Source organism: Drosophila yakuba, chromosome 3R (assembly GCF_016746365.2).
Source record: "Drosophila yakuba strain Tai18E2 chromosome 3R, Prin_Dyak_Tai18E2_2.1, whole genome shotgun sequence".
Taxonomy (NCBI): Eukaryota; Metazoa; Arthropoda; class Insecta; order Diptera; family Drosophilidae; genus Drosophila; species Drosophila yakuba.
Genome location: NC_052530.2, coordinates 25966636 through 25992688, shown reverse-complemented (window position 1 = coordinate 25992688; position 26053 = coordinate 25966636). Strand labels below are relative to the sequence as shown.

Below are 26053 nucleotides of genomic sequence, written 5' to 3'. Positions count from 1 at the left end.
TTCTAATAATAATTTTAATTGCCAAACGGCAAACGGCAGCATTCTGGCCTTAATGGCGGAGTGGGCCAGGAGTTGCCTTCCTTTCCCTTTTTTTAATATATATTTTTCCCCTCTCTCTCTCTATTTTATATAAACATTTCGAAGAAGTTGACGCATAGCACGTGCTGCAGTTGGGGGGGAGCAGAAATAAAAATTTCAAATATCATGCTGACTAAGGGGGATACTTTCCGTCCCCATTTTATTCCAATTTTATATTTTTCCCATTTATTTTCTTTCAACTTTCTATGAAATTCGCAGTTTGGCCGAGGGTCCCCAGAACCAAAAGCCTTAATATGCTTATGTGCCGAGCAAGCGGAAAAGTACCAAGAGCAAAAATCACACATCACATGCTTGTGTTTCCATATTAAAGTCAAGTTTACCTCATGACTTCTCACCTGTAATGAATGAAACTCAATTTGTTCGTATTAAATGGGCACCCTTAAGTCGTCTGCTCGTCTGGTGGGCCAGAAAAACGTTTCCTAAACAACTTAATTTCCACATTGTCAACACGATGATGTAGTAAACAAAAACTTTCGTCATCGCCGTCTAGACGATTTTATTAAGACACACTTTTGTCTTGGCCATATTTCATAGTTTGCTATTTGGGAGTTGAAAACGTGGAGAAGTAATCTATGATAACTTGAAAACAATACAAGTGCAAACAGGCTGAATAAATAAGGAAGCCAGCCAAATATCTAAATTTAGAGTAGACTTGGAAGACAAATATTATGGCTACCTAAAATTAAACTGCACACAAACGAGCGACATTAAGGCTAAATATAATTGAGTTACCTTAAAAAATCCAAAAATAAAAAATATAATAAAATATTTAAGTTACTTTAAAATTGTAATCAAATTTCTTTAAGACATTCAGCATTTCATTACGCATTTTCACACCTTTACCAGCGGAATTTTCCCCTCATTAGTATGCTGGCAAAATGAAGGAGCTCGTCCACTCCAACTTTCTAATTGAACTAATAGAATTCGTTATATTTTTTATACGCCATCGCACGCGTCAAAAGATAAGAGTCGCTGCGAATCCGGAGGGGGATGATTTCCTTATAATTGTCAGCGGAGGTGCAAAAGGAAGAGGGAAAATATATGTTTTCCTCTCGACCCTCCTCCTCCTCCTTTCCATTAGAGGATTATGAAATTTATAAAATATTTTCCCAAAGATTTTTCTCGCCACGAAAAGGCAAAAAAAAAAAAAAATCTTTGCTCTCCTGCCAAGTGCTAACTGCCGTCGGGGGAAAGGTCCGCGATGTACTTAACTGATTTCCGAGAATTTTCACACAAACACAGCTGCACAGGAGGGTGTCGCTGTGTGTGTATTTGTGTGTATATGTGTGTGCCTTGCTATGTGTTGGTGTGGAGCAATCAGTTTAAAGCTGTCAGGGCAGCGGCAAGGATTTTCAATGAGGCTATAAACCGGAAACTGCTGCGAGTAATGCGACGCAGGATCCTCCCGGCAGAATCATCATCATGTGGCCATTGCCAATGCTCGTGCGAGGATGCTTTAATCAGAGCGAATGCGCTCGAAAACACAAACACACTTACGTGGGTACATCGAAAAAAAGATAGTTTTGAACATCCGCATGGGAAAGTGCTGCGACAAGTTATAAAACTCGTTATATGAAAGCCAATATCAACCTAGAGTGTTCCAGATGGGCATAATGCATAACAATATAGGTTACATACAAGGTTAATTGCTAAGGTAGATATCTTCAACTCAAGGCATTTACAGGGAAACTTGTTTCCACGTGTTTCTAGAAAAGGAAAATGCGTATCTACAGTAACTAAACGTTAGTTCCATCCGTATGTAATGCGTTTCAATGTTGAAACTTTAAACACATTCGTGGCAAGCATTATACAAATCGTACTTAGTAACTTGCTCTATCGTTTTTTGTGTCATTTAGTTGGCATTACTACACTTTTCTGGTAGTGTAGGATTTTGTACTTGTGTCGGTGGCGCTTTTCGGGGCTTAAAAGGCGTAGTTGGAGTGGAAGTCTGCTAGTTTCGTTCCCCGCAATTCCCTATACTCTACGTGTTCCCCTTGCGCAACGAATGTAAACCGGCGCCTGGAGCATTTTAGGCTCATCGTCGTCGTAGTCATCCGCATCCGCATCCTCATCCACATCCTCACCGCCCATCAGTGGGGCACTCATCCAGTCAAGAGCGGGGAAACGGCTTGCAGTTGTGGTCTGGATGAGCCGATTTTCTGTTTTCTATTGCGGGCCGGCAAAACGTTGACTCCTCAAGTTGTTATTTCAACTGTTTTTGCAGAAGCCCCCACTTTTCCACCGAGGGTGTTGTTATTGCCATTTGTTGTAACGCTGCTTGAGATGTCAAATAGCTGAGCGCTCTTGCAACAGCAACAGCAGCAACAACAATGACAACAACCATAACAACAACAACGCAGCAGGAAGCACTTGAAAATTGAAATCAAGCATTGGGGCGCCACTTTTGCAGTCGCCGTCGACGTCAACTGAGAAGCTAACGCAACTAAAAGAAAAACAACACACACAAAAAAAAACACAAAACAACAAAAAATGAAACAACAACAATAACAACTCGGCAGAGGGAACAAAGGTCCTCGCCTTCCTATTTGCATATGAATATGGAGCACTTGGAGGCAGCTTTTGGGTTGTTGCTTCCCAGCTTCCCAGCAACAAGAATAACATCGCCATCAGCTACAACAACCACAAACGATTTGCTGTTTGGCATATGAATAAACCAGCAACAGCAACAACAACAAAGATCCGCAACGAAAACTTATTGCTGATGCTGTTGTTATATATACCCTTAGACTAAGAACGAGTCGCTGTCCCTTGTGGCATACGAAAGGTTTTCGTCTACCAATAAGTTAGACAAGTTTTCCCTGAATTTCAGATAACCATTCATACCACTAACATGCAGAAACAGCACTTTTCAGCCGAGTAGAGTGTACAAGTCTTCGACTTCGCTGTGCAGAGAACCCCCTCCACTTCGTCTTGGTTGTTGATGCTCGGGACGTTGTGGGTTGCCCCCATAGCTTATGGTGTGCCTGCAGTGTATTGCCGGCGGCAACAATAACGCTCAACGCTCAACGCTTGTTGCCTTTGTTGTTGCTGTTGTTGATGTGTAGCTGGCAGTGCAGGCGGTGGGCGCTAGATGGCGCCACACGCCGGCGAAAATTGAATAAGAGGCTCGAGTTGAAGGCAATTGCCGAAGTAGGCAGGCAAGCGGAAAGCAGGAAGCTATACCAATAACAAACACACACACGCCGAAACTGAGGGAACGGTCTCCCACACACATGCAAAATTTATGCGGCGATATATCAATAAAATATTTTGGGAAAAATGATTGAAGTTGCATTTGTACAATGTAATTAGCCAGAAGAATGAACTTCCAGCCAAAATAATGAAGTTGCAGTTACGAAATATATCAGCAATGAAGATAATAAAATTGCAGTTACGAAATATATCTTGAGGCAAATGATTTTTATATATTTTTGATAGTTCCACATTCATAAGTATAAGCCATCCTCCACACTCTGCCCAAAATGAGCAAGTACTTATTTTTCATTTGCTGCTCTGCCATGTTAGAGAGGATAATGAATGGGACATAGCTTCCACTTTTCCCTGGCTGTTTTGCAAATTGAAAACTTTATGAAATCCGCCGCATGAACGTGGCCACACACACACACACCCACCCACACACCGGCACGTAACAAGGAAAAGTTATGTAGTGTTCTGCGCCATGTTCCTTCGGATACCTTCCTCCATAGGTTTTCCTTTCCCTGCCCTTCTTTTCTTTTCTGTTTTTTATTTTCCCCGCCCTTTTTGCTTGTTTTGGGTAACTTTGAATTTAATGGAAAATTTATTGACGACATGCCGCTTAGTCGTTTGACTTGGACTTTTGCCTTCGCCTTCGAGGTAGAGCCACCCGCCCACAATTTCGCCATTTCCTGGCCACTCCCTCCCCTTAACTACCATCCTGGCTGCTCCGTCATGTGTGCAAAGTTTTCGCATTCGGTTTGCTTTGGTCGGGATTCATGAACTCGCCCATGCCCTGCACTCTGGCTGATTCTGATTCTGTTTCTTCCAAGCAATTGGGGATAAATAGTTGATGATTGTGTGTGGTCGGTGGGTCGGTGGATCGGTGGGTCGGTGGGCTACTCGGAACTGGGTGGGTTGGCAAGGAGACGGGGAAGAAATCGGAAAAACCCGGCGGTACTGATGAATGAGGGATGACCGACCGCTTGATGTGTCTCGGATTGATTGATTGTCCCTTGCAACCCAATATGTTGCAGGACACTATTTGAATCGATTCATGCGGGTGGCACGGGAATTACAGTGATAGCTCGCCATTTGCAAGGATATTGCCAAGAATGAGGCGTTTTTTTCTTATTTCAACCGCCTGACAATTTTTCTCTATATAAATTCGATAACAGGAACCAATTTGTATTTACTTATACATAAGTAACGAATTTTAATTGATTGAAATTGTGGCATTGCTGCTTCCAATATATAATACAAAGCAAAATACTCTTTAAAGACATTTAAATACCTGACGAACGAGGGCTGTAAACTTTGTTAGCTCTGGCCAGCACACATGACTTGCTTGGCCGACATCAAACGAAAAACTTGAATTTTTCTATTTGAATTTGTGGTTCTTTGAAATGCTTACATTACAAACGTGGGAATGCTGCAGATGACTGACGATTGGGGGTGGCTACAAAACAGCCTACAAATACAGGTGCCTCCAGAACTTGCCAACTAATTGGCCGGCTTGAATCACAAACCTCTGAGCAAAAGATAGACGTCATGGCTTTGACTTGTTCACTTACAATAAATTAGAATTATAACCTCGCTTAGCCAAATCTACGACGCAATAACCTCGCAATAGCCGGCGTACATGCAAAGGGGACTATTTCGAAATCCGGGGGGGTTAATGCGGGGGTGTAAGCCCCCCAAAAGCAACCCCCAAAAGGCGTTGGGCAGATGGCGAATATAAAACATTCACAAAAGCGACGGCAAGGGGTAGTTATCCAGCCTGACGCCACAATCCTCAGCGGAATCGTGCCGCGGAAGACCGAAAAACTTTTCTCGCGTGTTTTACCAACTTTAATATTTCATGTTGCTGATTTTCTTTATGGGATTTGGCCGTGGAAATCCCGGGGACAAACACCCGAACGAAGGAGCCCACACCACACCACTCCACTCCACACCACACCACACCTCACCAATCCCAACCCCTTCAAACTCAACAAGTTTTTTTTACTCCACGCTCCACGCTGAGTGTCTTGAAAGACCTTTCGAGTGGAATGCGGACACGCCTGCCATGTTACGCCATTAGTTTATGATTATTGCCTGGAGTTTTGTGGGTCCCCAGCGGAGTTCCGGCTGGCACTTTGAATCAGTGTTGTCAACTATTTTGAAATTGTTGAAATTGAATTTAGCCGAATTTTGGAAGTTCAAAAACTAGCAGCAGCTTGCTAAATTGTTGCAAGAGTACTGGAAAAACATATTCCATCTTTACTCTTAAGTTTGTTACTACATTTTATCAACTAAATGCACATGCAAAATTTGTATTTAACTCTGGTAGCCTAAAAACACTCCAATTTGGCTGGAAAAAACTACACAATTGGCATCACAACTGCGAATTCAGAGTGTGAAATATATGGCAGAGGTAACCACACTCACCTGTTGTCGACTCCTTGGTTAGTGTCAGTCGTCCATTGTGGTCGGTTAGCAGCAGCAGTAGGATCTCAATCAATTGAATCACAAAGAGGCGACGATTGTAAAACAAACACATTGCAATCCGACTTTTATGTTGTCACCGCTTTCCGGCTGGGGCTCCTTTTTTTGGCCCAACCGCGATTGTAATTATAACTATATATATTTATATCTTTCTTTATCGTTTCGCGATTATTGGAACGTTAACGAACTCTTCACGCTTCCAGTCAATACGATTAGCAAAAGCATTTTCTCATTTATCCGCTCACTGCGATGTTTGGCTTCGGAAATACATGGAAATCGGGATAGAAATCAAATCACCGAATTTTATTTACTAATCTAATGCACACACCCATGCACACACACACACACACATACATGCATACACGTACACGCCTACACGCACACACAAAAGTATGCTAATACATTTGGGCAGAGGCATAAATATTTCACGCGTGCAACAGTGCGTATACTCAATTTGTTAAATAGTCCGCACAAACATGCCGGCAACACGATGGCCCGGCGCCAATGTCATCAGTTTGTCACCGCTCAAGTCGGGAAATTGATGAGGTGCTGGGGATGGGCATTACCTCGTGGTTTGGGGTGGAAAATATACCCCGGGGACAACATGAAAACACATACCAAAATGGAAATAAGCCGTATATGAAATTACCAAATTTTCAGCTTCACTATGCGTTTTATCTGTGCATTTCTAGTTGCGCTTTTGTTAGCGCCATTTGGCTATCAAATCAAAAGAAGCTCTGTATGAGGAACTGAAAGTTTCAAGTTATTTTTAATATTACTGATTTACTTGATTACACTTTTCAAGCCATAAAGTTTTGAGAAAGTTTTCCAAAAGCCAGCCAAAGTTTTTCCTTTTCCCCTTGGTTTCTGTTGTTCTACGAACTGCAATTATTCCGTTTATGGGTTTTCTAAACTTGATGTTGTTGGCCAATCTAGTTAGATATGATATTCCATTATTATACCAAGAACTATAACTTCTTTAGAATTGGTATAGAATTATCCTCTTTTAACGTAGGTATTTCTGCTGCTATCAGCTAGCATAATAATTTCAGCAATAATAAATGGATCCTTTATCCTGCGTTTTTTTCCCTTTTCTCCTCCCTTTTTACTTCCTGTGACATCCTTTTATCGGCCTTAAATTTGTACTGGCTTTTTGTGTGTGCTTGGATTTAAGCTGCGATAAATTCGCAGATTCTACGGCTCAGATTCTTCAGCTGCCATTACGCACGCATCTCCATAATAATGATAGTAGTCATAATAATAATAATAATGATGATGATGGCGGTGATGATGCCACATAAAAGGCGGCGGAGCCCATTTCAATTTCAATTCCACAAAAGGCGCGTGTATCTCGAAGATACATTTCTATCTCGAGAGCGCAAATTTGCGCGGCAAACCGAAGCTCGCCAGCAAAAAATCGCATATATGAATGCTAAAATACATTTTCGGCGTCGTTGGCTTTACTATCATATTGTTGATGCCTTTGCTATTCGCACTATGAAAGGCTTTGCAAAAAGTATAGCACATCGCAGACCAACTTTTGTCCGTATGACAATTGAAAAAAAGAACTCGATAAATCAAAAGAAACATGAAAAAAGTGCTTGTGCGAATTTGAACTACGGTTTTTTGTTTTGAGTACACCGAAAAATTAAACAGATAGTAATTGGATTGTGTTTACATTTCTGATACCATTTAGATCACAACTCGAAATGTATTATAAATACAGCTGCCTTTAAAGAATTATACAATTTAAACGCCTAAAATAAATTTGAATGCAATGAATGAAAAAAATATAAAGTGAATACTATTTATTTGTTCTGTGTACTGTGGTGTTCATTTGTTTACAGCCCTGCGATATGAAACTTTGGCTCGTTTACAACTTTTTCGAAATATATTGTATAGTATTCAGTTTTGGTAAGATAAAACCCAAAACTGTGAGATGAGCAAAAACGCAAAAGCCGGCTGAGCAAAGGAAATCACATTGGGGTAGTTGTTGTTATATAAAATCAAATTGTATGCGAATTTTTGCACAAAAACACACAGATACGCGGCACACACACTCTCACACACACACACTCAGCCGCAAAATCCGGCGCTCAGGAAAACAGAGAGCGAAAGAGCAGATGAAGAGGACGAAGAGGTGGCGGAGGGGGATGGGGAGGCTGAGGAGAACAAACGAATTTCAGCAACGACGCAAATTTCGATTTCCTCGAAATTTCTACCTTCTATTATGCTCGTTCCTCTGCCGACTGCTGCTTCTTCTTGCGCTGCTTGTTTGGGCATCGTACACTTTTTTTTGTTTGCAAAAATAAAAAATAAGGAGAAGAAAACAGAGAAGAAGAAGCAACAGCAGCGGCTGTGGCAGCGGCAGCGCAGCTTACTAAGCTTTTTCGCTGCCGCCGTTTTGCTCCTTGTTTTTGCTACGCTCTTGCTTTGCCTTTGCTTTTTTGGGTATTTTGCCTTTGCCTTTGAGTTTTTTTTTTGCGTTTTTGCCTTTTGCGTGAACAAGAAGCAGCAGCAACTACTGTACTTGGCGTTTTTTCCTTGCTACATACATATGTATATCCTTTTTGCCGCTTTGTTTGTTTGGAATTTCTCAATTTTCAAATACTGAAGCCACCCACACACACACACACACACACAATACGCACTCCCACTCGCACACACACACACACACGCACACGCACTTTACGCTTTTTTGTGCCTTGCTGCGTCTCCAGTTTCTTGTTATTTCGCCCTTTGTTGTATTATGTCATAATTTATTTGTCGCCCAGGACTAAACAATGCCGGAATTTTGCACAATTGATAAAGCCAATGAATCACATTTCGTTTTCATTAGCCCCCACTCGTGCTGTCTCGCTCTTTCTGGCTGCACCGGCTTCTCTCATTTTACTTTTTACTTTTTCTGCTACCTTTGTTGTCTTTTTTGCATTTCCGCTTTACGTTTGTGTTTCGCTCGCACTCACGCACTCAAACACACACAAACACAGACGCACAAATAGCTGCAATTACTGTTGTGTTGTCCAGCTTGTTTAACTTTTGTTTGTTGTTTGTTGCCACACACAAAACACACACACACATAAGCGAACACAGCGTCGTCAAAAATATCGCAAATATCGCGAATTTACAAGCGCCGGCAAAAATTTACTCGACAAATCCGCCCGCAATTGCACAGAGCGACGCAGCAAACACGTCCAAACAATCTGTTCGCCATCGGAGAACTGAGCGCACCGAGCTTTGGCGCACTGCTTCACTTATGAATGGAACGGCTGCGACAAGCAGCTCGTTCGGCGCGAGAGCGAGAGAGCGATAAGCCGAAACCGAGACCGAGCGTGGTTTATTCAACTGAAGTATTCGCGTTACTTCTTTATCTAATAACAATGCACATGTAACTAAACTTGGTTCTGAGCTAAACTCGTATTCGTAGCTGAGATAATTTAAAGAATTTCGACGGAATTTTGGTAGAAATTTGTGGTAAGCTGCGCGCCAACTAACGGTTACGGTTCTGTGCTAGAGCTGGCCTAATGCTGTCTTACAGCGATGATAAGTATATCGATACCTTAACCGGTTCGCAAGGGGCGCCGATTTAAATTCAGTTACGATTGTGCGGAGATGGAAAATTTCTTCCTACTTTAAACAAGCAATAATTGAAAAACTTCAAACTACTACATCAATAGGTTTTCTTGCATTGCCAAGTTAGACATCCACAGCTTTAGTCATCTAGGCAAGACTTAAATAAATCACCAAAAAGACCACTTAAACATCTAGCAAGTACATTACCTCAATAAGGACTTAAAAATCAAATAAACATCTTACACATTCCAATGACAAACATTTGTATATCATAGCCAGCAATTACAGCTCATTTTAACATCAAGATACTTAGATACAAATACCTGTGGGGCTACATCGGTTAACATTGCGTGCGGTTAACATTTAGCGGTTATAAGAGAGCAAGCACTTAAGAGCATTTTTACACACTTCTTTTCTCTCTCAATTTGAACTTTGAAGAGAGCCGGCAACTTTTGTTTTTGTTTGCGACGCCAAAATTTCAATGTCGACGTCGGCGTCGGCAGAGAAAGCTTTCAAGCTGCGGAAAACAAACAAAAAAGGAATGCGAATAAAGCAAACAAGAGAAACGTAATAAGTGCATATAATTGTTGTTTGCTGAATTTGATACCAAGATATAATATTATAATATGTATATATTATTATAAGACGAGCTAATATATATAATGGCTTGAAATTTCATATTCCAAGACCACATAAATATTTGACAATATTCCAGTTATAGGGCTTTCTTTAATACAAATAAGCAAAATATTTTGTATCTTCTTATTCTTAGTTCCATAACATCATATTCTTAAATTTCATTTTAAAATCGAAGGCGCCAAACTTAAGGCGGAAATAGAGATGGCAAATAACTCGATTGGTTGTGGTCTTGGCTAATTGTGTGCGATGCCATCGCCACTAGTGTGACCAGACCGCGAATCTTCAAATATACTCCAGAGTATGACCGTATGGAAGAAACCTTTTTGTTGGGAGAGGACTTTCGACTTTTTCGCAGTTTTTCTAAAGCGTCACACTGCAAAGAGTTGTTGTTGCGCGCGGGCGGACGACGAGAAAAAGTTGGAAACGCGGATGAAAACAACGGTTGATTTTCACCCAACGCTCGTGATTTTCGACCGCTTTTGAGTGAAGAAGAGAAACAAACCGCCTGTTTTTTAACTGCATGCGTGCGTGCGGGTGTGTGTGTGTGCGCGCGTGTACGTGTTTGTAGTTTAGACGCGCTGCTCGCCGCGATTTCTGTTGTTTTGTGCGGCCCCTGTAACTACAGTAAATACTCGTGCGAATAACGCGTCAAAGCGTGCGAAAAACGCAAGGAGAACGCCAGATAGCGCCCTCTCTTTCACTTTTTCGCTGATTCCTCGCCGCCTTAGACTAGCATTTTGTTGTTGCGCAGCCTGCGCGCGTGTATGTGTGTGTGTGTGTGCGTGCATGTATGTGTGCTTGTCCTGCGAGCGCGTGTGTGTGTAAATTCCAAAACATACGCCGCTGCACAGTGGCACAAAAACGAGGGAAAGCACGTAACGTAATAGCTATTTGGATTCCCGGCTTTCGGGCTTTGCCTGTGTGCGTGTGTCCGTTTGGGTGTGTCGCTTTGATGTTAATTTTCCGCTCAAGCTTTTCACTATTCCGCCATTCCATGCAGCTTCGTTGTCGAGTTGTCGAGAGGAAGCAACAAATGCGTTGCGTTTCTTGTTCCTTTTTGTTTTTAACTACGTGATGCAATGCGTTTTATGGCATTCCAACCAAGTGCCAATTAGAATTGATTATTATTCATTATTTCGCTTATTACCCACACAGGCGCGTGTTTGTGCGTTTGTGTGTAAGCGGCTCTCTTTAGCGCGCTCTCTCTCTCTCTCTCTGTCTCTCTCTCACTCCCTCTCTCCTTCAAACAAACTCCAGTGAGCCGCAACAACAAAATGGCAAGGCCAGGCAACAAGAAAAAAAAGTCTATCTTACGTTCTCCCTTGCCGTTTCACGTAGCGCAGCGCCTAACGTAATGCGCGAAGCAATCAAATAAATATAAATGAAATGTAAAATTTAATTACAGTGAAAAATGTGGGCGAAACGTGTGCGATAAATAAAAGCCCGAGATAGCGAAAAAAAAAAGATAAAGTGTGTCCAACTTGGAGTCTGCTAAACAGGCGCTGTCGTTGTCGATGTCCGCCAGATAGCCAAGTGTGCAGAGACATCCCTACGATCAAAACGAGCTAACGTTACACTAAAACAAACACCCCCTCCTTTCCCTTCCCCACAACTTATCGAAAAGCCGGCAAGACGACGTCCAAGAAGAAGCAGTCACAGCCGACGCGGCCGAAGACGAGCAGCATGTTCAAGTGCATTCCCATCTTCAAGGGCTGCAACCGGCAGGTGGAGTTCGTGGACAAGCGCCACTGCTCGCTGCCGCAGGTGCCCGAGGAGATCCTGCGGTACTCGCGGACTCTGGAGGAGCTCTTCCTGGACGCCAACCACATCCGGGACTTGCCCAAGGTGAGTGCGAAGCTTGGGAATCCTTGGGAGCAACTGGATAAACGACCTTAAAAGACAGTGACCTTTCATTTTATGATGAAATTATCAAATAATCAAGAACTTCGAACAGGAATGTTTAATAAATAACAAAGAACTTCGAACAGAAAAGTTTAATAATTTGGGTTTCTTCGATTTCTAGCTTTTATCATCCATCGATTTTTGGTAAAAAGATCTGAAAACATGAGAACATTTGACCACAAATCGAATGTTTACTTCTGCAATGAATAAGAGAAAAGTTTATTGGGTCTCGAGAAATTAATGATTCATGGCGCAAAATAGTCATTAGAAAAACAAGACATTCCATTGTATGCAGTATAATTACCCATCATAAAAAACGAAAACAACAAATGATAAAGAAACATTATTTTGTATATATTAAATGTACAATAAAGACTTATTATTTTGTCAGTACGAGTTGGGAGATATTCGGCTATGGAAAAAGCGAAGTTGGGATCAGAAAAACTTGTACTGTATGTAAAGTTGTACTGTGGAAAATCAACCCGGGAAAAGCAAGCTGGGCTGACTGACTTCAGTGAATCTCAGCTTTTGCTGCTGGGCGGTGCAAAACCGTAAATGTCATAGTTCAAAGTGCGTGGGAAATTGAATAAATTCCATGGAGTCGGCTTTTGGTTGAGGGAAAAGCAACCTACATCAGATAGTGGGTGGTAAATGAAAATGAAATATTAATAGATGCAGCGTTTGTTTGTGCTCAAGTACGTATACCTTTTGTTTTATTTAAAATATTTAAATTTACATATAACGCAAACAAGCCCACAATCCAGATCAATTTCCAACAGCAACATGACGACCGCCCCCTAGAAATATGTTCATAAATGCCAATAGACCAATAGGTTGAGCATTCCGATAGGATTGTTTGATCTGCTCAAACCCCTCGCTCTTATCTGGTTAACAACTTTGAACAACGGCCTTGTCTGGCAGCGATGACGATGGTGATAGAGATGACGATGGTTTTACGTTCGCAAACTTGTCCCACCGAATGGCCTGGTCCTAAGCTCAAGGGGTTGATGGCTGGGCACGTAATTTGCATCCCCGGGTGCGTTGACCCCGCCCATGGCCATTCCTCCACCTCGACATCCATCTCCTCCATCTATCTCCTCTATCGTCTTGTACATACATAAATATATCTTTTATTTTTGTATTTTCTCCGTGAAAAGCCCGCAGTCAGGGCCATTCTCCTTTGGTCAGCTATCTGCTGGAGCATCTCGCCGTTTACCATTTACCATTTTACCATTTACCAAGACAACAATTACGACAAAAGAAGTTTCCCTCAGCCCAGAGCGGAAGTCTTTAATTAATGGGTGGAAATGGGGGGGAAATGGAGGGGAAATGGGGGGGAATGAATCGCCAAGTGGGCAGCACTCACTGACTTTTCTTTGACAGCGGTGCAGCCATCATAATTGAATCTGCAATTACGCAAGTGGCGATCAAAGCTCCGCCAAGTGCTGCATTCTAATTAGTGGGCCAAGTGCCCCCGATAATAATGGCCACATAAATTGGGTGTGGTCGCTTTTCCAAATAATTCTACTGTTTCTACTACTGTTGGCCTGTGAATAATTTCTGTCGCTGTTGTTTATTTGGCTTTTGCCAGCGGTCTTCCGCCACGATTGCAGCTGGTAAATAAACAAGTAAACAAGCCAGCAGTCGGACATAAACATTAGTGCTGGCTCGTTGACATAGCAACAAGTTGTGGGCGGGGGCACATAGATAGCTCGGTGCTTGCAGTTGCAACTGCAATTCATTTGCGGTCAGCTTGCTGAGGCCTTCTTGAAGCTTCCCTACTGATTTCATTTGCATCAGCCGCAAACTCACTAATGAACTTCTAATGCAAATGCAGACCGCTCTTCCAGCTTTTATTGGAGCAGCCACATGTTGCAACCGCAGCAACTACATGTTGCTCTGGGGCAGAAACAGCAGGAGAAGCAGAAGCAGAAGCAGCAACAAGAGCAGAAGCAGCCACTACAATGGACTAGTCTGCCATATAATGATGATGTTCTGATGTTCTGGTGGCGACTTCGTTCGAATGCTAAGCAAAATGACAGCAGCGGATGTGATTGTTGCTTCAGTTTAGCTTCTGCTGATGGAATCGCTATGCTCAACCCTTTCTGGATTGTTGAGAGCGGTACACAATTTCCGCGTTGTCATGGCATCGACGGTTTGGGGAGGGTACACGGCGAAAAAGGGATATTAAATCGAGATGAATGGCCCATAATTCAATTGAAAAAGGATTCTAGGCAGTTTAGATTACCCCATGATAAGTTTGATTAGCTGGTTACAACTAAACCTATACATCTTTTCAGGAAAAACATATTTCAGTATTATATTTCCTTCATTTTTAACAATTACATATAGTTGATTTAGTAGTGTACTTGCAACTGTCTGCCTCAATTGAATGGTTGCTAACTCGGCGACAATCTGCCTCAATCTGCGGCCATTCGTTTGCCTTTGCATCAGATGGAGTTGGCTGGCAGGCAATTGAATGGGAAAATGCTGTTTTGCATTTAGCATTTTCCACAATCATTTAATGATGCTCCTACTATGCTTCCATATAATTGCCACTTTGCATTATGCAACTGCTCGATTTAGGGCTCTTCATCGTCGAGATACCACTATGTGGTGCAGAACCTACCCCAAGGAAACGACTCGCCCGAGAAATTGGCTTCTTGAATGCATACTTACCACCCGAAATCCGTACCCATTCACAGGCACAGTTCAGAGTCACTGGCAACCGCTGCTGGCCCCATTCATTTGGGCCAATTAGTCACGCTCGAAGATAAGATACCGAGTAATCACCTTATCGCCTGGCATTGCCCCAATGGGCCTGAGGTTCAACCTGCTTAGCAGACCAACCTACCTACCTTACACCCACTACACCTCCCCCTTTTCGTGGCTTTCGAAACCTGAAGCGGAGCAGGTGCCTTTTATTGTGGGCGGCAGCGGGGATGAGGAGGTGAGGGGCTCTTGTGAAAACTTAACCGGCAGTCTGGCTATTGAACACACACAAAGCAACAAAAAAAAGCCAGAGCAGCGGCAATGACATCATTTGGTAGTAATCGCGCGTACCTGACACAGCGAACTCGACAACGGCTACGAAAACAGTCAGCAAGAATCTAAAATGGCGGTCGGCTTTTAGTGAGTTTGGCTAAGTGAATGCTACTCACTACTTGCCGCTCAACTTGGTTCAACACCTGCTGGCCATCCCCAGAAAATGGAAAAAAAGTACACACCAAAATACCGATTTGGCAACTTTTTCTGGTCATCAATGTATCGAAAGATACTGTTAAACTATACATTGCCTTTAGTTTATTGGGTTTATTATTTTAGATTGTGAAGGAACTGAGATGAGAAATAGATAGAAATATGAAGATAAAAAATAGATGCTGTATATTTTTGTGGCTTTTTAGCTTTGAGTAACTCTCTAAATCTTTCATGACTTTAAAAGAATTTAATAGAATAAAGTCATTCGGAAAAAGCCATTCTCAACACATCAATCGAATGCTTTTGCCACTGTTTTCGATGAAGTCTTGTTCCGATTTAACTGCATTTATCCTATAGCCCCGAGACGAACTGTACCCAACTTGTGGAATTTTTCATTCGATTTATTCCGAGTTTTTCATTTCGTTTTCGTTACACTAAGCCAACTCAACAACGCTCGTCTCTCGCATTCCCCAGCGTTCACAGCTTACCGCTTACCACTTTTATTCTAGCCACTACTGACTGAGCTTGGGCAAACCGGTTTGCCTATAAATAAATAAATGTTTTCCACTTAATTGTTTGTGAAGCCTTTTGTATCAAACATTGCTGCCTCTGACCGCGAGAGACTGTCGAGAATTTCGGCTTGCAGCTGTTTAAAAAGTTATTTAGGCAAAACGCATTTGGTCCATGATTCGGCAAAGATGCAGCTGAGATTTATGGCGCCTGATAGGGTTATTGCAGTATGCTGTATTTGCATCTAAAACTGATACTAAATTTCCCAAGCAGCTGTTTGGGAAACGAGCAGCGGTTAAGTGCTTTTCCGCTGACTAGCAGTTGGCACTGTTGTTTCTTTTTTTTGTTTATCCGGTGGCTGCATCGTCTGCCGTTGGCCATAAAGAAAGTCGTCCGTTTGCTGGTTTGCCAGTTGGCTGGCTTGTTGGCTTGTTGGCATTGGCATGACAAATGCACCGGGGCGCACACAAACACTCACTCTGCGGGGCTGCAAATTGTGGTTGGTTGGATAGAAAAATGAAGATGTACAGATTGGAACAGGCGCCCAGATACACCAAGCTAGACACTACAGCGATTGCGATTCCGATTCCAATTTCGATTCCGACTACCATTCCGAATCCCATTCCTTCTGCGGATGCCACTGGAGAAGCTCGCAAGCTCGTGTCTTGTTTGTTCGACGATTACACATATTTGTATATTTTTCGACTCCTCTGTGGCTGTTACTGTTGCAGTGGCATAGGCACCGCCAGCCATTTGTATCCGTGTATCTGCTGGCAGTGAAAAAAATCCCCTGACTTAAGGTTTCATTTGCTGCTAAATTCACAAAAATAAATGTACATTTGAATAGGAAAATGAGTGGAGGCCTTAACCACAAAGTAAAAGTGCCAATAAAGGATGGTAATTTTCTCGAATCTTTTGGCGACTTGCAAAGTGATTTTTCCCCGTGCATTTTGTATCTCCAGTGCGGCGTGAAATACTAAACGTAGTCGCAGTCTTCAGTTCCAGCTCTGCACATAATTGCCGCTGTCTGTCTGTCTGTCTGTCTCTACAGTCGGTTTTTCTGTGTTGTTGGCTGTTCTAGCTCAGCTGCTTTCGGCGGCTGTAGATGCGTTCAGTTCAGATATATATCCGTGCCGAAAAATGTATCTAGAACCCGTTTCGTACGCGATTGTACAGCGTTTTCTGGGCGCCTAGTCATTTGCAACATGCACACACCACTTGCCAACTGCGACTATACGGCCATGTAGATATATGAATATATGGATATATAGCCGTATGTGCGTTGTGTGAGTGGGCCAGATACTTTTGACTTTGGCAGATTACACTTGCAGATACTGGGGCACATTAAAAAATTGCTGGCGAGCAACGAAGCGCACATTTCCATACCCCCCACCCCACCCACGGGTCATGGTTCAGTGCAGTTGCACTGAATTCTGTATTCTGGATTCCGGACCCTGGATTCCATTTTCCGGATTTCGAATTTCGGAGCCATCAGGGTCTATTAGGCTGGCTTTTAGGCAGCGCAAATTGGTTTTCCGAAAGGGCTTTTAACAATGGCAAATTGAATTGTTTTTGTTATAGCCGTCCTCTCTGCGCGTTCGAGATATGTAGTGGCCGCCGGTCCAGAAATCGAATTATGCACATGATGATGATGATGATGATGCAGCTCAAACAGCCACCAACCAGCAACCCGCAACTAGCAAGCAGCAACTTGTCTGCTCTCTGTGATGCAACCTCGGAACCTCTGTTGCGAACTGCTGGCTGTGTGGTGGCTGTGTTTTTGGCCTGGCTAAAAGCGACCACCTAGCACTTGCTGTGCGCCTGCTCCGACTAGATACAATAGTAAAAGTGTGCTGCCGAGTGAGTGAGTGAGTGACTGAGTCTACCATATCTGTATCTATCTGTATGTGCGCTTGAGTGGCAGACAAACTGGTAGTACTCCTCCATGCTAGCTACTCTGTGCTCTGTACTCTGCACTCGTACTCATGGCTATATGTGAGTGTATGCCGGCCGGCAGACCGGCCGGTAATTTATGGCCAAGATACATACAACAAGCCCGAGTTGCAGCGTGGGCTTTTGTTGCTTGGTAGGTTGCTTGATAGGTTGGTTGGTTGGGTGGCAAAAACAAAAAGTATCTTTTGTGACCAGCACTTGGCGAAAAGTTTACAATTCGCATTCATTTTTATTGTCGTCATGCCTTGTCCTCGTTTTTGTCTCTCGGCCATTCACCACCACCACCCCCTTTTTTGTGCCCCTTTTGTGGGCCATTTTCATATGCAAGTTACGTTTTTTTTTTTTAACTTTTTTTTTGGCCTGCTCGGACGGACTGCCTGTCTTCCTGCATTTTTTTTGTTGCCCCTTTGTCGCTGACAGTTGCAACTTTTTGACGCATGATTTGTTGAAAGGCTTTTCGCTTTTTCTGCTTTTCTGTGCATAAATAGCAAACGGAATCTGGCCATTGTAGGTGGCCAAAAGCAATGCAGCTGACACTGATGGAGTCTAAGCCGCTTTGTCTTTAAAATAAAAGCCCCTTATTCATTGTTGCATTGCATGCTGGTTTCTCTGACATTGACTTTTCCATGTAATCATGCTGAGTGTTGTGCCTTATGTGTGTTATGGTATAATTACTATTATTTATTAAAATGAAGTATAATAATATTAGCAGGTTTTATTGACTCACCACGTTTATCAGTTAAAAGTAGTTAAGATATCTTTCAACCTATGACATATGTCAGACGTTCTTGTGCAAATTAAAATGTTATGGTCTCATAAATCATTTTGCTGTGTCTTAATCAAAATGGATTTATGGTTGGCCGTTCCCAAAATTCCTTTCGATTTGTGTGACCGTAAATGTCCAGAGCTAGTGTTTCTTGGCTGAGGTACGGAATTCGCTTGTTCGGTGCCCCAAAAAACTGGGTCAACAACTCCAGCACTTGGCCAGCACACGACCAGCACTTCTATTGTCATGTGGCCCAAACAAAGAACGCAACAAAAAATTAGAAAACAAAAAAAAACAGAGGGAAAATAGAAAGAATTTAATAAACTTTACGGCCAGAACTACGAATTATTTTCATTATTCTGGTGGCGACTGCTCTTTGGGGCTCGGCACAAAGTGAACTCAAGTAAAGAACCCAGCAACAATGGCCGATAAAAATCGCGCTGGCTGAACAAAAGCAGCGGCTGTTAACCTTGAGGTCTATGACTCAGTGAGTCAGTAGGGGGCGCAACTTTCTTTCCTTCAGAGATGAGTACTACTCCACATTGCAGGAAGGTCAGGTTATGGGTATTTTGGTTTGGATTTGGATTTGGGTTTGGGTTTTTATATTGGTTTTTGGTTACTGGGCTTCCCTTCACTTTGGAAAGTTGCCGAGTGGAGTGCCAACATAATTTATTTCGAAATTCGAATCGAAGTCGTGATTTTCATAAATGAATTGTTGGCGACATGTCTTCTGTCTGTCTGGATAGCTGGATAGCTGGATAGCTGGGATGGCTGGGATAGCTAGGTCGAAACGAGGAAAGCTGGCCAAAATGGAGGATTCTAATGGTAAACTGACTGTTTGGACGGGTCACGGCACTAACAAATGACAACCCCTTAAAGATTTATGACCACGAAAACGAACTAACTGAGTTGCAATCCATTGGCCTTTGTTTGCAAAAGGCTCCCGAGTCTACGAGTCGTGCTGAGGTCTAAATCTTGTTTTTTTCTCTTCTCCGTGCTTGCAGAATTTCTTCAGATTGCATCGCCTGAGAAAGCTGGGACTGAGTGACAATGAAATTGGCCGCCTGCCGCCGGATATACAAAACTTTGAAAATCTCGTCGAGCTCGACGTTTCACGCAATGGTAAGTTCAAGAATCCGCCTTCAACAAAAACGATGAAAAACCGCCCCTTAAACATGCAACAAGTGCTCATGATGCTCTAAATGACATTGATGGACTATAGATTTGGAAAATGTAGATTTTCTTTTTTTGGCTAGATGGACAGCACGTGTCCGTTGATTGCAGTGATTGAATGATTGAATGATGGAATGATTGAGTGACGGATATACATTGTATATATATGTACATCGAGTGCCACATGCGATACCACTGATGTGTGGCAACAATTGCATATGATAATAATTGCATCCGTGCCACTGATTGGAATGGGTTTTTATCTGCGGTCGGAATTGATGAGCCTGCAACTGAATCAGCATATTAAATGACGCATTCAGCTTTCCCCCATGTTGTGGGCTGATCAACCTAATTATGAAAAATGCGAAGCTGTCAAACGAAGGTTTTTTTTTATTGTAGTTCTTCTTGCGAACTAATTATAAACTGCGCTAGATTAAATCAAACGGAGAAGAAAAATATAAAATCATAGTATATTAAATAATGGGTCGAATTTAAGATCAATCAGGTAATGAGTTAAACATTCAATTATTAAACCAGCTCATAGTTATAAGACTGCCCATTTATTCGGAAAAACCACCGAACTTTTCAATTACCTAATACCTTCTACATTCATTTATTTCCTACACAGTGTTGTTCACTTTTTTCGATTTAAGTGCTCTTCCTGCGCTTTTATCTTGTTAAATTGCTCTGTGTATTACAGACTTTCAGCGACTTTAAACTCAATTTAAGTGCAAACAATTGCATTGTCTTATCGCTCTTGGCGCATGCAACATCCGTATTGCCGCTGCTCATTCCCTGTTTCCTTACAAGTTGTTCGTCAAACAAAGAAGATGCAGCTGGGGTTTTTAATAACTTTTCCCGAGCGAAACTTCTGCCACATAGATGCAGATATACGGATATAAACGAGCACACCATCCCGCAGAACCACCGACTCAATCAGCGGCATAACCCCACATACTCGTATGAGCACGAGTATATGCATTTTCCGCTCAAGCGAGCATAAATCCGTAAACAGAAACCCGTAATTGGAGTCAAGTGCAGCTCTTCAAGCGACGAGACGCGACGCGACGCATACGCATACGCATACGTAATATATTAAATGGAAACAAAATATATATATTCAGAATATAACTTGAATAAGTAAATCAACTGCAGGGCAGGCCAACCCGCTTTTCAAACTGAAATCCCCTCCACTTGACAATATCCATGGCAACGCAACTGCTTACGAATACCGAACGAATCATACTCATTCATTCACAGCCCCTGAAATAACATTATAGACAATGACGTCGACGGGGCGCTTCCCATTTCCGTCCAAAGGTTTCAGTTTCACTTGATCGCAAAACGAAAATCAGCAACTTTTCGAGGCTATCGTATTAATACACAACGAAAAAATATTCAAAAGTATTCATAGTCAATCAAAATTCCTTAAATAAATGGAATTTAATGAAACTTCCTTCTATTATATTAAATTAGAGATTTGTTAGTACTTTATTGCTCCTTCCTTTGATTGAATTAATAGAAAACCCCTTTCACTTGTAATATTAAATTGAATTTTCTGTGCACTTGGCCAGGTTGACTGCACTCGTTACCTGAATATTCGCTGATTTCAATATGACTTTGGCGGTTCGTGTTTGGTTTACTACTTCAGCTTGTTGTTTTGCTGATTATGCAGTTTAGTGCTGGCAGTTTGCCGTTTATACACATGACCCACAAATGACCACAAACTTATAGCTCCACCAAGTGAATGGTGGAAGCGAAGTGGTTCCAGTTTGGCATTGCTGTTGAAATCTGAGCTGGATTTTCCTCTGGGCTCTGGGTGAAAGGCCGCCCACGTTAGGATCGAATCGATTGAGATTATCCGCTAGGCAGGGATCGGTGATTAATGGTCGTTAAAGAGCGATAAGTCGATCAGCGAATTATGGTATTAAAAGGTCTTGTTCAGTGAGCATCATGCTTTCTATTTGCCAAGCGAGAATGTGGTTTTTATGTGTGGGTGTTGTGGAAAGGGGTGGCGTCTCCCTCGGGGAAAGCCTTTCACATTCAATTCCTGCGGCGCTTAAGTGCACATTTTATTGAACCCCTTGGGCACGAGCACACGGCGGCACAGGTGCTGTAAAAGTTTGCGTACACCTTTCTATGTAATTTTCCATGCACATTTTCTTATTGCCAACCGCATGAAAATTGTATTTCTCAGGTTCGCGTGGGAGTTGCACTTCGGCTTTGCTTTTTTTTTTCTTTTACAGCATTTTTCATTTTCTTGTCGCTTTATTTTCTATGTTGGCTCAAATTAGCCAGCTCGATTTGGTATGCGGCTGCTTTGCCAGCTGCAGTTTGCCACAACAATGGACGTTCTGGCCGCAAATTTTGCAGTGCAGTGCAACAGCAACACCAACACCAACACCAACAATAACAACACAACAAAGCATAGCAGGAACAACAAAAACAGCTGCAACAACAAACAGCCAAACACTCGAGACCAACTGCACTTGACAATAGAATTTTGTACGCGACATTGGCGCGGTGCATTTGCATTTTGTATGCAAGCGACGGCAATAATAACAATTCTAATAAAAACACAAATTCCCCTGGCTCTAGTGGATTTCTGTGGGTGTACTTGTGTTTGCTTTTGTGTTTGTGCTTGTGGGTGCGTTTCTATGGACACAGCTGAGCGCAGAACAATAGCAACCGCTCACTGGCAGAATAAACAAAACAGAACATAGTCAAGAACATACAACATGCGGGTATCTTAAAATATCTGAAAAACTTAATGTCTAAGACCATCTAATTTTACCGACTTAAATATGTAAACTGTTTGAGTAAACATATGGGCCATAAACGTGGGCAATCGCACACTGTAAATACAGATTGGTTGAATCATTTAAATAGAAGTGCTGTAGAGGTGTTGCTATAAGTTTGCCCGCCACTGTGCACTCAAGTACAGGTGTCATTTGTTGGTAGTCGCTAGTTTTGCACGTAAATCATTATGACAAGTTGACCCGCTTACGAAAGGTGAGCTAAAAGGGCTCACTCGACGCCGCCGCCTGCTGATATACTATTTTTCATTTTTCCACTTTTTTTTTTTGCAACAACCTGCTAATTGTTTGTTTATTTGCTTATTGCGTTTTCTATTTCGACGCCATATACCTCACATATATTTTTGCTGTTCGCTTGGCTTGCAGTTTTTCCGTTTATGGAGAGCTGCTTTCATGCCGTGTTTTGTTTATTAAGTAACCAAAAATTCATGTTTTCTCAGTGCCCCCAAATGCGGTGCAGTTGCCAAGCCGGGTTTATTTGTGCGATTTCGTTATTATTTTTGGTTGCCAGCGAAAGTAACAAACAATAGAATTGTGAGAATTTGTCGCTGGACTCTAATTTTTGCAATGGAATGTCGCCGCGATTGGATTCGCTTTGTTCAGTCGTACAAATTGCAGTGCATCACTGTGGTCTGCTAAAATATACAAGTTGATTTTTCCCGATTTATCCAGCTGGAATTTCACTCAATCATCTGCTTTCTAGTTAGTTATTAGAGTGGAAGTACAGACTTTTACTGCCTGCTTTTTAATCAGCTTGTGTGCTGTCAGCTTTTTTAGCTGATTTTGCCCTGTGGGAAACACTATTTGCCCAAAGCTGATTGGAAACCATTGTCGCAATGCCCAAACTCGAAAACAAACTCAATTAAATGCCATTTGAAAGTCATGCCCTTAGGCCCTGTATGACACTTGTTTCCCCCTTTCTTGCATTTCTCTGTCAAAATGTGTGTCATCTTTCCTGCTGTTTGCTGTTTTCTCTCACTACATGTTGCAATTGGGGCGTCAACTGGGTCAAAGTTAAAGTGCGCGCGACAAACAGAAAAAAAAAAACTAAATAAATAATAATGCGAAAAAAGTATAAAAAACAAATCGCGGCGCCTCTGTTCGAGTGGCGTGCTCATTTTGTTGTTCTTGGAGTCCCCAGGTTCCAAGTGCAGTCACTTTCACACACACAGTTTGGGCACAAGTACGAGAAAAATAAGCCGAAGACGACCCTGGACAAGGCATCAAAAGAGCGTGGTGCACTTGAAGAAAAACCTATTAAGAGATGGACAAAATATACTTCAAAAATATATTTGAAATATATCAATTTCTGACCTATTAGGAGATACTGACTTTAGACTTAGATAGTCGTATAGTAAAAGCGGGTGACCAAATACTTCTTCAACTTTTCAGCTATTTTTTTGTAAGTGTAAGTTGAAAGAATTAGCAAGAAGAAGGAAGGGGGAGGAAGGAGAATCGGGGCCAGCGAGAACAAAGGCAAAAATCAAAGCTTTGTCGTGGTCTTGGACGAGCAGCAGGCCATTAGAGTCCATGACTTTGTAGGAAGTTAGCCAAATGGCGATGGTTGGCCCAAAGAGCAACCGCCAAGTGATGGGAACATTTCAATGTACTCTAAACAAACAAACAAATTGAAGAGTGCCGGACTGACGAACAGTCAGTCGCAGGAGAAGGAGGTGGAATGGTATAATTAATAGCATTAAACAAAAACTAAATCAAAATGTCAGAGGGGAAAAATCAGCGCAAATTGAAAAATCATTTCTTCTCACGTCGGCCCATTTTATTCAATACTCTCGACTTGCTGCCCTCTGCTCCTCCATCCCACTCCCAGTCCCAACTCGATTTACTTGGCGATCGTGTCGGTCTCTGGAGCCCATTGACGTCACGAGGGGATGAGCAATTAAAAACTACTCGGCCAGCAGGCGGCCATCCAACGAGCTTGTACAAACAACCAATCAAATCAAAAGTGAATCCCTCGTCTGACTTGGCAACAGCGATCCGACAACAGAATTGAGTTGGCGAAAAGCATAAAACAACAAACATAAATGTGGCAAACAAATCTGTAGGATGGTGGGGGTGGAACATTCTTATTACATAGTATATGCTGCAAAAATGTTTCGACTTTCGAGTAAATGCATTCATGTACAAAGTATAAAAAAGCGATTAACATTACCCTGTTAATTGGTTGATAATTATGCAGGAATGTTTGCCAAACCAATAAAGCTTATCTAAAGTAGTTCTACAAATGAGATTTCAATCGATTAAGTGCACGGATTTATTGGCCATTAGTAAACAGATAATCCTCAATATAATTATGTTGAATAGTGCACTAACATTTTCCAAACAAAAAAATAAGGTTATTTCTACTAGTTGAACAGCTAATTGCACGGATTAAGCTGGCAATTAGGTAATTGAAATTATATTCACCGAGTGTCGCAGGTGGCCAAAGGTTATGGTTAAATTATTCTGACTCTGATTAAATTAGGAGCCGCGGAAAATTGATTACCAAACGACTTGGTACTCGGTAAACCAAACCCATCGCAGGCTCAAAATGTCAATTGCAGATGTGCTCAATCTGTGGAGTGAATGGTTTTCGGGGCGGACGCATCTGTGTTCATCTTGTCGGGGGCTTTTCCTAAACTTGTTGCCTGCCTAACGAGCGTAAAACAGTCATTAAATCTACCCAGCCAACCAGCCACCCACCCATCCACCCATCCACTCAGTAAAAATGCCTGAGGCTCTTTGTTTGCTTGCTAATTGAATCTGAATTAAAAGCTTTAGTCAAATACACTTCATATGCGCTCGTTAATTCCGTTTTTAATGCACTTTAAAAGCACCTGTTGCGCTTTAAAATCGTTGCTGCCTCCTCCCATCATCATCATTATAGTCGCATCTTTTGCCACAATTAAGAGTCATTTACTTATCACAATCTGAACAGCACCACCCCATCTCCCCATCCACCTCCTGCCGTTTCATCTCATCTCATCTCATCTGATCCCAGCTCAGTGCAGTTGGGCTTCTGCAGGCGATGTGGCAATCATCCCGGGGTGCCATCAGTGATGGAAACTGCAGATTGCTAAGGTTTAGCTAGATGGGGCTTTTTAGAAAATCTAATGGATGGTAGCTGAAAAATATCTAAACTTGTTTTTATAAGTATGTACTTATGCGTGTACAATAAGATATTATAAAGGAGGTAGCTCTTTTATGAAAGTATTCCTTTGGCAATACTTGGTCTAAATTACTGATTTCTTTGGTTACAAATGCCAGTTGAACCTGCAGGGAAATGTGAGTTGCATTACCTTAGATGCAATCATTTTAAGCAGACACCTTTAACTAGACAATTGGGACTATAAAATAGCTGAAATGGCTGCACAGAAGAGGCGATGGCTGTGCCCTTGGCTCTGCCACCAAAGACGACGCTCAGGTTGAACGAGAATTGTGGTGGCGGAAAGCCATTTTCCCTGTTGACGCTTAGGGATTTGCTCTCAACAATGGCAGCCATAAAATTGCAGGGAAGTCAGGATGTCGGGATGGCGATGGCGATGGCGGTGACAACAAGGACTGGGCTTTGCTTGGCATGGCGCCCCAACTAACAGGTCCTGGAGAGGGAACCTTTTCATCATTTTGGATGCATGCAATAAGCGAAATGGCAACGTGCCATGGCAACTCATAACGGATGCCGAGTGCTGGGGATTAAAACGTAACCGAGCCATTGAATCGGGATTCCACTTTTCTTTTTTTTTTT

The 26053-nt window shown here is 42.2% G+C and overlaps 2 protein-coding genes across 31 annotated transcripts in view; one reads left to right on the top strand and one right to left on the bottom strand.

Annotated features, from left to right (window-relative positions):
• Positions 1–9022, bottom strand: part of LOC6538384 — a 58488-nt gene extending 49466 nt beyond the window's left edge. The window contains exons 1-2 of the mRNA XM_002098872.4: positions 8930–9022; positions 5725–6038 (exon numbers count right to left, since the gene is read on the bottom strand). Of these exons, the coding sequence (XP_002098908.2) occupies positions 5725–5836 (112 nt within the window). The 5' untranslated portion in view covers positions 5837–6038; positions 8930–9022. The remainder of the gene's footprint in view (positions 1–5724; positions 6039–8929) is intronic.
• A 1334-nt stretch (positions 9023–10356) lies between these two features.
• LOC6538383 (protein lap4) overlaps positions 10357–26053 on the top strand; it is a 61943-nt gene continuing 46246 nt past the window's right edge. For 10 of the 30 annotated variants that reach the window (XR_005561628.2, XM_039376051.2, XM_039376054.2 and 7 more), the window contains exons 1-3: positions 10357–10617; positions 11399–11838; positions 19327–19444. Coding sequence is in view for 29 of the 30 variants with exons in the window: in XM_039376051.2 (XP_039231985.1) it covers positions 11677–11838; positions 19327–19444 (280 nt within the window). In the remaining variant the exon portion in view is untranslated. Of the gene's footprint in view, positions 10628–11383; positions 11839–19326; positions 19445–26053 lie in introns of those variants that run through there. The other 20 variants (XM_015193322.3, XM_015193331.3, XM_015193342.3 and 17 more) reach the window with 7 other exon arrangements.